At 33.5% G+C, this 14,861-nt stretch overlaps 2 protein-coding genes across 2 annotated transcripts in view; both read right to left on the bottom strand.

The window, feature by feature from the left end:
* LOC111696770 (probable ATP-dependent RNA helicase DHX34) overlaps window positions 1–10,125 on the bottom strand; it is an 11,845-nt gene extending 1,720 nt beyond the window's left edge. The window contains exons 1-17 of the mRNA XM_023466499.1: window positions 9,883–10,125; window positions 9,250–9,489; window positions 7,974–8,129; window positions 7,289–7,354; window positions 7,083–7,201; window positions 6,395–6,461; window positions 6,200–6,327; window positions 5,427–5,502; window positions 4,811–4,912; window positions 4,662–4,739; window positions 3,784–3,905; window positions 3,437–3,572; window positions 2,917–3,350; window positions 2,723–2,819; window positions 2,052–2,276; window positions 1,857–1,945; window positions 379–497 (exon numbers count right to left, since the gene is read on the bottom strand). Coding sequence (XP_023322267.1) covers window positions 379–497; window positions 1,857–1,945; window positions 2,052–2,276; window positions 2,723–2,819; window positions 2,917–3,350; window positions 3,437–3,572; window positions 3,784–3,905; window positions 4,662–4,739; window positions 4,811–4,912; window positions 5,427–5,502; window positions 6,200–6,327; window positions 6,395–6,461; window positions 7,083–7,201; window positions 7,289–7,354; window positions 7,974–8,129; window positions 9,250–9,489; window positions 9,883–10,098 — 2,470 coding nt within the window. The 5' untranslated portion in view covers window positions 10,099–10,125. The remainder of the gene's footprint in view (window positions 1–378; window positions 498–1,856; window positions 1,946–2,051; window positions 2,277–2,722; window positions 2,820–2,916; window positions 3,351–3,436; window positions 3,573–3,783; window positions 3,906–4,661; window positions 4,740–4,810; window positions 4,913–5,426; window positions 5,503–6,199; window positions 6,328–6,394; window positions 6,462–7,082; window positions 7,202–7,288; window positions 7,355–7,973; window positions 8,130–9,249; window positions 9,490–9,882) is intronic.
* A 348-nt stretch (window positions 10,126–10,473) lies between these two features.
* LOC111696769 (TBC1 domain family member 20) lies at window positions 10,474–14,858 on the bottom strand. The gene is made up of 7 exons (XM_023466498.1): window positions 14,582–14,858; window positions 13,522–13,659; window positions 13,033–13,404; window positions 12,355–12,421; window positions 11,738–11,957; window positions 10,731–10,836; window positions 10,474–10,529 (listed from the first exon to the last, which is right to left on the bottom strand). The coding sequence occupies exons 1-7, from the start codon at window positions 14,856–14,858 to the stop codon at window positions 10,474–10,476; spliced, it is 1,236 nt and encodes a 411-aa protein (XP_023322266.1).
* Window positions 14,859–14,861: the final 3 nt, after the last annotated feature.

The following is a 14,861-nucleotide window of genomic DNA, read 5'->3' as shown; positions in this document are numbered from 1 at the left end:
GTGAGACAATAATAGATAATTAGTTAGTGAGACAATAATAGATAATTGGTTAGTGAGACAATAATATTTAATTGGTTAGTGAGACAATAATAGATAATTAGTTGGTGAGAATAGATAATTTGTTAGTGAAACAAAATAGATAATTAGTTGGTGAGACAATAATAGATAATTCGCAAGTGAGAAAATAATAGATAATTAGTTAGTGAGACAATAATAGGATAATTGCTTAGTGAAACAATAATAGATAATTTGTTAGTGAGACAATAATAGGATAATTGCTTAGTGAAACAAAGTAGATAATTAGAGAGACAATAATAGATAATCCGTAAGTGGGAGAAGAAAAGAAAAATAGTTAGTCGGACAATAATAATCAGAAACTAGTTACCTGCGGGTATAGACCACATGTTAGGATCAATTTCAGCATTGTTATATCCTTGTAAGAAACTGCTTTACTACTCTCCATCAGCTTTCGAACCTTGCTGGCATCATTCTTCAACCTGCATTATTTTATTTTTTTTTCTGATCTTTTAAATACTTAATGGAATGTTTTAATACAAAAAATTATCAAATTAAAAGATTACAGTTATTATTAGAAGGAGAAATAGAACTACAAACCACTTGTATTTTCCCCGTCTTGACTGTCAAAAATAATCTTATTCGGCAACTTCAAATAAATTTTACCATTCCAAAATTAAAATCGACAGAAGCATATTATACAGTGTCCCTGGAGGAACATATTAACCTTTTTGAAAAAGTACCAAAAAACGTATTTTACCATTTTTTTCGCCTGGTTCTCTAGTTCTAAAATTTTTTTTTTTTTAAACTTGATACTTCTCTTGTGATTGTAATACAATTAATAATGTATTTACCTACAAAAAGTTTTGTCAAAAGGTTTTAAAAATTGTATGTTCCAAAAAAGATTTTTTTATAAAATTTATCTATCTTTAATATACTTGCAGAAAAACATGGTGATCATAAAAATATGCAAAATCAAGGGTTCGACTATAACTTGTTAGTTCACTTTTGCTTGTAAGTTGTAATACAATTTATAATGTAATTACAAACAAAACGTTTTTAAAATTTTTAATGTCTGAAAAACATTATTCGTCAAATTTTTATCTATCTTTTATATACTTGCGGAAAAACAATCCTCATTTTAAAATAGGTCATGAAAATCTGCCAAAATCAAGGGTTCGACTAAAACTTGTTTGTTCTCTTTTGCTTGTATTGCAATTTAAAATGTATTTAAATTTTCATGTTCTAAAAAAATTATTAGTCAAATTTTTATCTATATTTTATACTCTTATTGAGCAGCAAAAGAATTGAGTCTTTGCCACAAACTCAAGTTTGCTGCCTGATGGTGTAAACCTTACAACTTTTGGTAGATTTTTCTGATCACCCTGTTTTTCCACAAAAACAACAAAGGTTAATAAAATAAAATTGTATAAACATTGTTAACATATAAATAAAAAAAAACATTTTCCGCAACATTTGATAAACAATGTTTTTTAGAAAATAAATTTTTTGAAAACTTTTGTCAAAACGTTTTGTTTGAAAATACATTATAAATTGCATTACAAGCACATGAGAACAAATAACAAGTTTTAGTCGAACCCTTGATTTTGGCATATTTTCATGACCTATTTTAAAAAAGGATTGTTTAAAAAACCCCGACAGATTTTTATATTTCTGAGAACTAGAGAACCAGAAGAAAAAATGGCAAAATACGTTTTTTGGGACTTTTTCAAAAAGGTTAATATGTTCCTCCATGGACACTGTGATTACTGATAAGTCGGAACTTTGTCCAAATTTACAAAGTTTCGAAACGACAATGCTGGTAACATGTTTGTCCAGACCTGAAATCTACGTCTCCCATATCAACTCCTTCCTCTTCATCCTCTGCGTCCTCATCTCCGATCTTCAGGGTTTTCTTTCTCCTGGGTCCCTACAACATACATATATCTATTTATGCTTAACACTTTTATATCTTTATTTATTTATATTAATTTTATTATTTTTTATTTTATTTTATTTACAATCTTCCCACTCACCTCTTTTTGATGATTTCTTTTTGCCTCTCTGAGCTGTTTTAGCTCTCCATGTCTGGCCATTCTCTCACTACTGGAGAGATTTCCTCCCGTCCTAACCTGCTCCAGGAGTCCGGAATCCCGGAGTAAATCCTCAAACTGTCTCCTGAGTTTAGTCATCTCGTAGAACCGTTGTTCTTCTAAACCCCGCTTCTTACACCATTTCCTGCTGTTCTCTCGTTCGTCAACCTGGTTCAGTCGCAGATTAAGAAAATATAAAATCAGTTGTTATGGTCAGGATCCGTTAGAGCCGCAACATTTTGGCTTTCTGAATCCGAGGGAAATAATATCAACCCCAAAATAAATGAGCCCAGAACAATGTGTGAAATATATAACAAGAATAAAATAAGGTTTTAATTTATAGCATCATACATTGAACATATGCACGCTTTGGAATTTTAATCATCTGATTTAACACATTTTTTTTAAGCATGGCCTTTTTTATAACTTGCTACTTACTAATCCCATTTCTTATGCTTTTTAAAAGTTTGTTAGGTAATATTTTTTTTTGTATTTTGTTGGTTCTGGTTCCCAAATTGTGTTTACATGGTCCTGAGAGTACATATCGTTTGTGGTCATACACCCCTGGTTATTATTGACCTTTTGCCCACAGAACCCTAGTCCAGAATACTTACTTTAATCCTCAACCACTCTCTGAATGCGTTAAGAAGTGTAAGAGGATCACCATGATCACTGTCCAGGTTCCTTCTCGATGCCATACAATCCGAGTCCCTGGAGTAATATTTTATCAAATCTGAACAAGGAGAGATACTGGCGAGTACTAATAAAAATTGAGAGAGAGGGTTCAATTGAGTTTGATAGACTTTACCTATAAGCTTGATTAGTGAAGGGGGACTGCACAGAGAGCGCTGCGGCTAGGGTGAGAACTGAATCCACTTGATGAAACAAGGATCCGTTTATCAGAATTTTTCCGATGGAAACATCAACGGGAAGGTTTGCCAACATTTTCCCCATGGTTGTAAGACGTTCGTCCTCAGTCATAGCTCCCTGCTCCTTGAGAACAAGGATACTGTTCTCCAGAGATTCCGGAGGAGGAGGTTCTATAAACGGAAATTTCCGGGCGTCAGGGAGCCCCATTGAGACCATTTGGAGGACTAGAGAGTCGAGAGGTACACGTTCTATTTCAGGTTTAGAGTACGGAGTAAATTCTGAGTATTCTGACTCTGCGTAGAGTCTATAGCAGACTCCTGGACCAGTTCTGCCTGCTCTACCCTTCCTCTGCTCAGCACTCGCTCTGCTCACCTTTATATCGACAGTTTTAAGAATATTCTTTTTGCAGAAAACTGAGAAATTAATAAATATTTTTAACAAGGAAAAAAATGTCTCACCCAGAACTCTTTCAGTCTCTGCATTTTACACACAGGATCGTAGGTCATCTCCTTAACCTTCCCTGAGTCACAGACAAACCTTACACCGTCGATAGTTACCGAGGTTTCAGCGATATTTGTGCTAATAATGGCTTTCCTACGTAAAAGACAGATCATTCAAATGCAAAATGGGGATAATTTTAAATTCTTTGAGGAAAAATTTGGCATTAACTGGAAAGTTTTTGATATTTTTAACTTTATTTAACCAAAAATTAGTGAATAAAACCTCAAAAAAAAATCAATTGAAATCTTCAACAAAAATTTGCAATGAATATAGAACTCTGGCTTTTATTTGAATGATTAATTCCCTAATCCCGTCTGGAGGATAGTCGAAGACCTTCTCCTGCTCTGCCAAGCTCAGGGTGCTGTGGAGGGGTAGGACAATCCATTTATTGTTAATCTCCGCGTACTGACGACATGCATCCGCAACCTTAAGAAATAAAATCAGGGGAAAAATATGACAGAAAGGTTGTTACTTTCAAGACTGAAATGTTGGTACATTTAAAACTCAAATGTTGATATATTTAAGACTAAAATGCTGGTAAATTTAGAACTGAAATGTTGATGCATTAAAGACTGAAATGTTGGTACATTTAAAACTGAAATGTTGGTACATCTAAGACTGAAATGTTGGTAAACATAAGACTGAAATGTTGGTACATTAAAGAATAAGATGTTAGTAAATTAAGACTGAAATGTTGGTATAATTACTACTGAAATGCCGGATCATTTAAGACTGAAATGTTAGTACATTTAAGACTGAAATGTTGGTACATCTAAAAATGAAATGTTGGTACATTTAGAGCTGAAATGTTGATGCATTAAAGACTGAAATATCTAAGACTAACATGTTGGTAAACCTAAGACTAAAATGTTGGTACATTAAAGAATAACATGGTAGTACATTAAGAATGAAATGTTGGTATATTTAGAACAGAAATTTCGGATCATTTAAGACTGAAATGTTAGTAAATTTAAGACTGAAATGTTAGTAACATTTAAGACTGAAATGTTGGTAAATTTAGAACTGGAATGTTAGTACATTTAAGATTGAAATGTTGGTACATCTAAGACTGGAATATTGGTACATCTAAGACTGAAATGTTGGTACATCTTAGACTGAAATGTGTTGGTACATTTAAGACTGAAATGTTGGTACACCAAAGACTGAAATGTCGGTACATACCCTTGTTATTTCTGTGATACCACTGAGAAAAATTAGAAGATCTCCTCGTTCTGTGACAGGATACTTCTTATCTATTATCTACAAGAATGGTTTTAAAAAAATCTCAGAATTATTCAGAACTTAAACTAAAAATAAGTTTGAGCCCGAACCTGAAGTATCCGAACATAGGGAGCAGGATTAACTCTGTCACTGTCCTCTACACAGGGTACAGGATGGTACTCGAGAACTATAGGATACAGTCGACCAGGGACCTGAGTAACAGTTAATTATTTAAGATTTTTTTATACTTTTTCCCTTTTTTGAAAAAAACCTTTTAAAAGAAAAAAGAAAAAAAAAAAAACCCGGAAAGTTAAAAGTTGTTGAATTTTAGAAGAAACCGAATTCATCTCACCCTGGTGAGTAATAAACCTATGGAGAGGAGAGATAAGTTTATGGACTGTTTGACTCAACTAAGGATTTCAAAAAGTGAAGATGGAATGCTGCAATTGTGCAATGTTCACAGACCAATTTCACTTAATAAATTGATTTGAGGCTACTGGTAAAACTATTTGCTTTATAACCACTTAAAGATGTTGAAACATTGCCTTACTATTGCACAGTTTCGTGGGTCTCACTGTATGACGTATTATGACAGCTCATATACTAGTTTTGCTTAAATATAGATTCAAATTAAGAAAATATTATTTCAAGAAATATCGCATCTAAAAACCCCTCCCCACCCCCCTCATTTTACAAAACAGCAAATGAATTTTAAATGAAACCGACCTGTATAACTGGCGCCTCGCCCTGGAAGTAATCCTTAAACAACTGGATGTTGATGGTGGCCGACATCAGAATCAATCTTAAACAAGGAAAATATTTATCTAGATTTCACAAAAAGTTCTTTTGTGATTGTTTCGGGAAACAAGGAAAGTTCTGGATACTTTCCAGTTCATTTTCATAATTTTAAAAATATTTCTATTTTTAAGATGTATTTATTTCTTTTTCAATATTAGGAGCCCTTTGATCTTGATATCTCTGGTGTTCACTTTATGATTTGGATTAAATACATTATAATTTCGACTGCCCATGACTATTTTCTATTTTCTGTATACAGGGTTACCCACAAGAGATGACTGTACGACTGATCCCTTATAACAGAGACGACTGTACGGAATTAGTGCTGTCTGTTTTCATATATTCATGATTCCCTGCAACTATAAACTTGTATCTCTCTTTACCAAATCATCTTATAAACCATTGAAAGAGTTTATTCAAGGCAAAAGACTAAATTTAACCTTAGGATAGTGATATCTTAAAAGTTTTCAGTTATCTCTACAGTCTCATCTCTTGTGGATAACACTGTAGTTGGACAATTCTTATAATATTCCACCTCAACTAATAGTAAATCAATAGATTATCTACTTGAACAGGATGAATATCCTGTTTCGGAATTTAATGAATTTAAGCCACGTCTTAATTCTCAAATCCCCCAAAATTTGAGCCGCAGCTTAAATTTAAACCGCGGCTCAAATTCGTTAAATTCGGCCTCGGGTTACCTAAGATCCTCTCTATGCTGGAGAAGACACTTGATAACTCCGAGGAGAAAATCTCCGTGAAGGTGTCTCTCATGGACCTCGTCCAAAACAATCACGTTGTAAGAGCTCAAGCTAGCATCGCTGGAAATCTGAAAAAATAATTCTTTGTTTTTATGAAAAAAAGATTTGTTCTTTTTGGAAGAAAATAATCCTTACCTGTCTTAGCAATAAACCTTCTGTAAGAAAGACGACTTTTGTATTCTGGGTTTTCTGTTTCTCGAACCTAAGAGAATATAATCTGAAGGTAAAAGTTTTTGATACTTGTGCAAAAAAAATCAAAAATAATGTCACACGTCAATCATTGATATCCTATCTCTTGTAAGTACTTTAGTACTATGCCTGATTTGATATCCTATCTCTTGTAAGTACTATAGTACTATGCCTGATTTGATAACTTATCTCTTGTAAGTACTATAGTACTATGCCTGATTTGATATCCTATCTCTTGTAAGTACTATGCATATCCTATCTCTTGTAGGTACTATAGTACTATGCCTGATTTGATATCCTATCTATTGTAAGTACTATAGTACTATGCCTGATTTGATATCCTATCTCTAGTCCGTACAATAGTACTATGCCTGATTTGATATCCTATCTCTTGTAAGTACTTTAGTACTAAGTACTATACTACTATGTCTGATTTGATATCCTATATCTTGTAAGTACTATACTACTATGCCTGATTTGATATCCTATATCAATAGTACTATGCCTGATTTGATATCCTATCTCTTGTAAGTACTATAGTACTATGCCTGATTTGATATCCTTTCTCTTGTAAGTACAATAGTACTATGCCTGATTTAATATCCTATCTCTTGTCCGTACAATAGTATTGTACCTGATTTGATATCCTATCTCTTGTCCGTACTGGTTCAAGGTTTCATGACTAACCCTGTTTGCCAGGGAGATGCAAGCTATACGCCGAGGTTGCGTACACGCTATGTTTGTATATCCAGCCTGAAATATTTAACATCTATCAAAAAAAAAAACCAACCAATTAGTAAAACAGCAAAATATTAAACCTATTATTATGTTAGTATGTACCTGGAGAAGAAACTGTGGAACCTGGGTTGATTTTCCGCAACCTGTATCTCCAGCCACTATGATAACCTTGATAAGGTTTAGATAAATCCTGAACGATTTTATAAAAAATTCAATTTTTGCAAATTTGCAAATTTTTTTGCAGATTCTAAAAGTAGAGCACAAGAGCTTTCCAATGATGTATCATTTGTCATATTTGGACATAAAACATGGGATTTAGAGGGGGGGTCAAATTGACCCCCCCCCCCAGCATATCCTGGTTTTCAAGTACCCCAGCAGGGATAGGGTTAAGACTGATGAATAAACAGATTGCATTACATTCGCCCAACATAAAATCCGTACTACGATACTTCGGACCTACCCGCACGTGGTTTACTGTAGGTCGGATGTACATTATTTGTATGTCGAATGCACAATAACTTTAGAAGGTTGGATAAACAAATTTAGTAGGTCGGATGCACAACTTTAGTAGGTTGTGCATCTGACCTACTAAAGTTGTGGCATCTGACCTACGAAATCTGTGCATCCGATCTAAAAAAGTTTGCATCTGACCTACTTAAATTTGTGGTCAATCGGAACATCGATTTTTCTGCGTAGGTCCGATGTTGCGTAGGTCCAAAGAATCGAAAGACGGAAGTACTGCACTATTACCGAATAAACATCTCTTATTTAAAGATCTGTTTATAACCTGGTTTTGCTCTAGGGTTGTAAGAATCTCCTCCCTGTAAACTGCTATAGGAAGGTTACGCTGACCTTCTCGAAGTTTCTTAAGTTTAGAAAACTTTTCACGCTGCAGGAAACTCAGAAAGGTTTGGAGAATGTGTTTGAACTCTAGAACCATCTCCTGATCACAAGATATCGGTGTTAAATTTTTTAAAATTCCAGCATATCAGGGAAATTAGAAACCCCTCACAACTAATCTCTTTTTTTGCCAAATTCATGGACATTTGACAAAGATTATCTAAAGAACGAGCAGGTTTAGTTTAAGGGTTTTTAAGGCCCTTTAAATGATTTTCTCATTCATTTTTAGACCCTTACATTCCTAATCCACAACTTGCACTCATTCGACAATTTTCTTTCCTCATCCTTTAACTTTAACCTTTATTCCTCCATTCCTATTACTCATCCCTTCAAGTTTACCCTTTATTACACTACTCTTATTACTCATCCCTTCAAGTTTACCCTTTATTACACTACTCTTATTACTCATCCCTTCAAGTTTACCCTTTATTATACTACTCTTATTACTCATCCCTTCAAGTTTACCCTTTATTACACTACTCTTATTACTCATCCCTTCAAGTTTACCCTTTATTACACTCTCTTATTACTCATCCCTTCAAGTTTACCCTTTATTACACTACTCTTATTACTCATCCCTTCAAGTTTACCCTTTATTACACTACTCTTATTACTAATCCCATTAACATATTCCTATCCTACAAACCTTATTACTCACCCCTTTAATACATGAACCCGTTTTTTTCATATCATCCCTTTACCTTTATTAACTAATCCCTGTCCACTATAATTTATTTCTGTAACAGAGGATCATATTAATGTTTGTTGGTCTACATAGTAATTCTCATGATCGTTCAAGTTCTCCATGTAACTAATCTTCCATACAGCCTTTATAACCCATCTCTAAATCTTGAAGACGCAAATTAAAATTACCTTTTAAACATTGTTCATAAAAATTTATGTGCTAACAAATAAAAACAACCTTATCTTAAAACCGACCCTTTTAGGTTTGCAACATCTACCATCTATAAGCATCGTTAAGCATCTCTAAACATGTCTAAACATGTCTAACCATGTCTAAACATGTCTAACCATGTCTAATCATCTCAAACCTGACCAAATCAAACCAAACCAAACCAAACCAAACCAAGCCAAAGATTCCTTAGAAACATGACTTATCAGAATATTTTTCTTTAAAAAAATCTAGATATCAAGTATCCTGCCTTGGTTAGAATATTTCTTCCTTCTTCATCCTGGAAACTAATCCGAAGAAGTAGATCTGCAGGGTCCAGGGGTAACATGGAGAAACTAGAGTTATATTCCTTCTTATGTATACTTGGGATCTGGAGAAACTCGGAAAATTCATCTTTAGGTCTCCGAATCTTCTCGTGTTTACGTTTCTTCTCAAATTCTTGATATTTTTGCAAATATTTCCAGAATTCATCGTATTCCCGTGTTCCTTGCTGTCAAAGATAGCTGAAGTAATACAAAAAAACTTGAGTGGAATGAAATGGTGACATAAACCGACCAATTCCTGTAAGTAGCTTAAACCCGAGTTTAATAAGAGTTTGGAGTCGTAATTTTTATCACAATAGCCCTTTCATTAAAATTTCTTTACAACAGTTAGTTTTTTTGTATCTTACATTTTATTTACAATTATATATCAATAATGTTCTTTCCATTAAAATTATAAGCGATATCTTAAAATGGCATTAATTAATTCTATTTTAAGATTTATTAAACATTTCAGAAGTCAAAATTTGATCAAATACAATTTGCTATATGCTATGTTACCGACCCCTACACTAGACCTCAGCGCTTAACAGGGTTGAACAACATTACTTCTGTTCTCTTTCCTTGATCAAATCTTCAGCACGGAAGAAAATTTTATTTAGTTTGGATTTGTGTTTGAGAAAATTAAAGGATTTCTTTTTCTCCGTCGACTTGCTCCTACTCCTACTCCGGCTCCGGTGTCTACTCCATGATCTTGAACGACGACGTTTCGACTTGTGCTTTCTTTCACTTTCAGACGACGAACTCCGGTGTCGTCGTTTTTTGTCTTTTTTACCCATTTTTCATCTGAAATACTTCTTATACAACTTAAGAAAATTAATAGATTATCTCTATATTTAAATATATATTTCTGTAGGATATTATCTAAATTAATTACAATTAATGTGATGTATCTAGAATGCCCTAAATAACAATATATAAATTTTTTTAATAACATTAAAATTTAACATTTTTACAATGATCCAGAAAAAAAACTTCAATCTACAAAAAAGGAAATAAAATTAATTTTCAAAATTTCAGCAAACGTGCTTTTTATACTTTCAGAAACATTTCCAACAAAATGGAAAACTGTGGTCATATATAAACACTTAACAGCCAGAAACTGGTTTAGTTTAAACATCAACTTTCAGAGAAATAACACAATTGTAGTTTCTCTAAGCTCGATAATATGACATGGAGAGGAGGATTGGAAGTTCTGTTAAAGTTTTGTCTGGTCATTAGTAAACAATTAATAAACTCCGATTCAGGAGATCAAAATTCAGGAGGAGGAAGAAAAGAAAGAGAAGAGAAAAAAGAGAAAAAAGGAAGGAAGAGAAGGAAGAGAAGGAAGGGAAGGAAGAGAAGGAGGAGAAGAAAGAGAAGAAAGAGAAGAAAGAGAAGTGGATTTTACAAGAATTAAGGTTTTCTGTACCTTGATTGTACTCTGGATGTTTTTTAATCTCCTCGTCTGTTGGGATTGTAACATCTGTCTCTATAAGATCTATTCCCATTAATCTCGGCCATACTCGAACACGCATCTAACAGGAATGCATTTTAATATTACAAGTGAATGAATTGAAAGAGTAACCACTGAGATACAAAAATATATAGACTGAGCTGAAAACTTTAGAATGGTGGATATCGAGATTAATGTTTGATCCTCTCTTTTTCTTAATATCGAGACTAACCTAATCTTGTACGTTGTATCCTGAAAAGTGTATAAAATTCAACCAATCAGAGTCGCGTATATGAAGCCGATAAATTTGAAATTTTGCCCGCCATTTAAGATTATATGTAGAAATGTGAGGAACTCTCTAATTTAGAAAAACCGGTTTTTGGGCCAAGAAAGAACGGTTTAAGAAGAAAATCAAAAGTTTGTCCATTGGATACTCAGGTTAAGTAATCGGGATCAAGGATATCTCATTCTAAAGTTTTCAGCCCTGGTTGATTGAAATTCAACAGAACAACCACAATGAGTCAATCAAAAGAAAAAATATTTCAAATAAAAAATTTATGAAAATAAATAAAATTTTCTTTAGATTCGGGAAACATTTATCGTTTCTTTTCTTATGGAAGAATATTTTCCGACTTAAATTAAGAATTTCAAATGAATATTTATCTTTCAAGTTTTACTAACATTCTTAACTTTTTTATTTATTGTACTGTGAAATAATGAATTCATTATTCAAGGTTTAAAAAATCCCAGATTATGCCACATTTTCCAGAAAATCTTTTTTTAATTGATAGAAAATGAACTGCGGGGATTATATTGGCTTAAATATTCATCTCGTCGGTTTCGATGAGTTAGATATTTAATCTGTAGCAACAAGTTAAGGTTTAATTTAAGTCACGAGCTGTATTTTAGCTGAAACTGAACATATTGGCTGAAACTCAACATTTAAGCTGTAACTTTACATTCTTTAGTTTTAGACTCTGTACCTCGTCTGAGAGTAGACCCAGGGGACTGACTGCCAGCTGACCCAGTTTATCAATATCTCTGCTCAACAGAGCCTTTTCTATTTCATCAGATTTACGTACACTACTCGACTCATCCTTAGAACCTTTCCGCCGCCGTCTCCGCCGTCGGATTGGTTTTTTAACTATCTCTGGTTCAGACTCAGTGCTGCTATACGCACTGGGAACAGAAGAGGCGGAGCTTCTGGTTAGCCTCCGCCTTGATCCTCGATCATCTAACCTCCGCCCCAGGCAACGATCCTCGGATTCTTTTGTATCACTGTTACAGTTTATTCGTATATTTATCAATCTGAAAATATTTTTTAATTAGATTAATTAATGATAAAAATAACATCTGAGATGATAACAATTGGTTAAAAACTTAAGAAAAATAATCACTTTACTCAAAGTATATGATTTATAATTTTATTCCCGAAGCTGTTAGTGTAAAATCTTGAGAATTTTCACACATTTTCAGAATAGTTATTATTTTCCGTTTTCCCTCATTAGTATAAATAAACTGTCTAAAAAGATCTAATAAGTTATATTCCTGAATAGTATGAGGAGGAATATCTTCATAGAGAAGCTGAGCTTCTTTTAACAATATTTCAAAGGGCAGATCTTGGGGGATTTGAGAGAGAAGCCCGTGGATACTTGACATCTCACATTCTGCAATCAATCAATCAATCAATCAATCAATCAATCAATCAATCAATCAATCAATCAATCAATCAATCAATCAATCAACCAATCAATAGATCAATTGTTCATCTTTTCATCCTTTCAATCTCATTCATTCATTCCCTTATAAATCATTAAATCACATATCTCTTTCGTACTAAATTATTTAGAAGAAACAGATATCTCGTATTCTGTAATCAATTAATAAACCAGATATCTAACATTCTTTAATAAATTACTCATTTAGAAACAGTTAAATCGTTTTCCATTTCAAACCAATCAATCAGGAATCTCACATCCTATAATAACTCAATTATCAAACTTTCTTCATATATTCAACATGAACATAAATTTTTATGGCTAAACAATAACACACATCGCCAAATCAAATCAGATCAGGCTTTTAGGGAGGTCATACTATCCACGATTCAATCTCAAGATGACTTTACTAAATCAAGAATGAAGCAAGGCCTTATAGCTTGTAAACTGTATTGTATGACCTTTCCCGCTTATTACTTGATAGCAATTTTTTAAATTTTTTTTTTTATTTTGTAATTCGGCAAACCGCCCCTAAGCCCAAATATCTCTTTAGAACCAACCTGTTGCTAAAATTTCTTTCTCACGATGAAGAACAATGGCGGCTGCCAAGTAAATCGGCATCCGCGGCGGTTGTGCTAAGAAAAAATCGTAAAGTCTAACAACATCTCCGTAATCCGGGAGCACGTGTCCAAACCACGTGATCAGCCAGGGAAGTGCAAATATAGTTCCAAGCTCTGCGCGCATTAGATGAGAATGTAGAATTGGATTCCGGCGTCGAAAGAGCGGATACATGAATTGGAGAAGGCTGACTGTCTCTTCCATTGTTGGCGCCATAAACTCCTGCAGGTGAGATACAGAGAGACGTTCTACTATCTGGAAACCCAGCTCCTCACCGACAACAAGTAGAAATGTTATAGCAACATCATGATAACCTAAAATATGGAAAATTTCGTTATTTTACAATTACAACTATTTGTATTATTTATTGAATATTTTCAATAACACAGGTTTCAAACAAATATTTTAAAAGATTCTAGTGATCGTCATACCCTGATAGTAATGAAGATGCGGATGTTTCATGATAACCCTGATAATCAGCCTGGTTAGTTGCTCCTGGAGAGCAGGTCTCTCCTCCTCTCCTATACCTGGAGGAAACCGTTTCAAACTTCGGTTCACGTCCATAACAACTAAAAATAAAACTATCATATTATTTATCATTCCTTAGCATGATGGTTCTGACTTAGAACTGAAAAGAAGGATTTTGTTAAGAGTCCAAGTATTATCGACCCAAGAACCAAGTCTTGTTTACAATTTACCAAATTCCAGAACTACCGTCCATATATGTCAGAGCAAAATGTAAACAACACCTATCCCAGCTTGTCATTTCAGTTATGTATCGTGACCTTTNGTTTTTGGTACGTAGCTAATATGTATTTTTATAGGAAACAATAGTTTTTGGTACGTAGCTAATATGTATTTTTATAGGAAACAATAGTTTTTGGTACGTAGCTAATATGTATTTTTATAGGAAACAATAGTTTTTGGTACGTAGCTAATATGTATTTTTATAGGAAACAATAGTTTTTGGTACGTAGCTAATATGTATTTTTATAGGAAACAATAGTTTTTGGTACGTAGCTAATATGTATTTTTATAGGAAACAATAGTTTTTGGTACGTAGCTAATATGTATTTTTATAGGAAACAATAGTTTTTGGTACGTAGCTAATATGTATTTTTATAGGAAACAATAGTTTTTGGTACGTAGCTAATATGTATTTTTATAGGAAACAATAGTTTTTGGTACGTAGCTAATATGTATTTTTATAGGAAACAATAGTTTTTGGTACGTAGCTAATATGTATTTTTATAGGAAACAATAGTTTTTGGTACGTAGCTAATATGTATTTTTATAGGAAACAATAGTTTTTGGTACGTAGCTAATATGTATTTTTATAGGAAACAATAGTTTTTGGACTTACTAATTACACACCAAAAAATTATTTCACTTGGAGAACATAAAAGAGTATCGGTGTTTTGTCCATTTAGAGAATCCAAATTTAAAAATTTACTTTTTATGTTTTGTTTACAAACCTTTTTAACTCGGGACTTGAATCCTGGGAGTCTTCATCTGTTTTAATGGGTTGATTAAAGGGAGTAGTTGGTGGTGTTATAGGAGTAGATGGTTGACTCACAGGAGTAGATGGGAGGACTATTGGAGTTGAGGGTTGAACCAAAGGTTTGTGTGGAGTGGAAGATTCATCTGGGGGAGTGTAGGGCTGGGAAGGGGGAGTTGATTGTAGGGCGGATGGAGGGGATGACTCCATGTTTAAGGTTAAAGAATGATATGTTTGACTGTGCTCCTGGGGATCATCAAGATCAGGCATTTA

Source organism: Eurytemora carolleeae, unplaced genomic scaffold, assembly GCF_000591075.1.
Source record: "Eurytemora carolleeae unplaced genomic scaffold, Eaff_2.0 scaffold126, whole genome shotgun sequence".
Taxonomy (NCBI): Eukaryota; Metazoa; Arthropoda; class Copepoda; order Calanoida; family Temoridae; genus Eurytemora; species Eurytemora carolleeae.
Note: the sequence above shows the minus strand (reverse complement) of the source record. Positions and strands in the feature narration are given on the sequence as shown.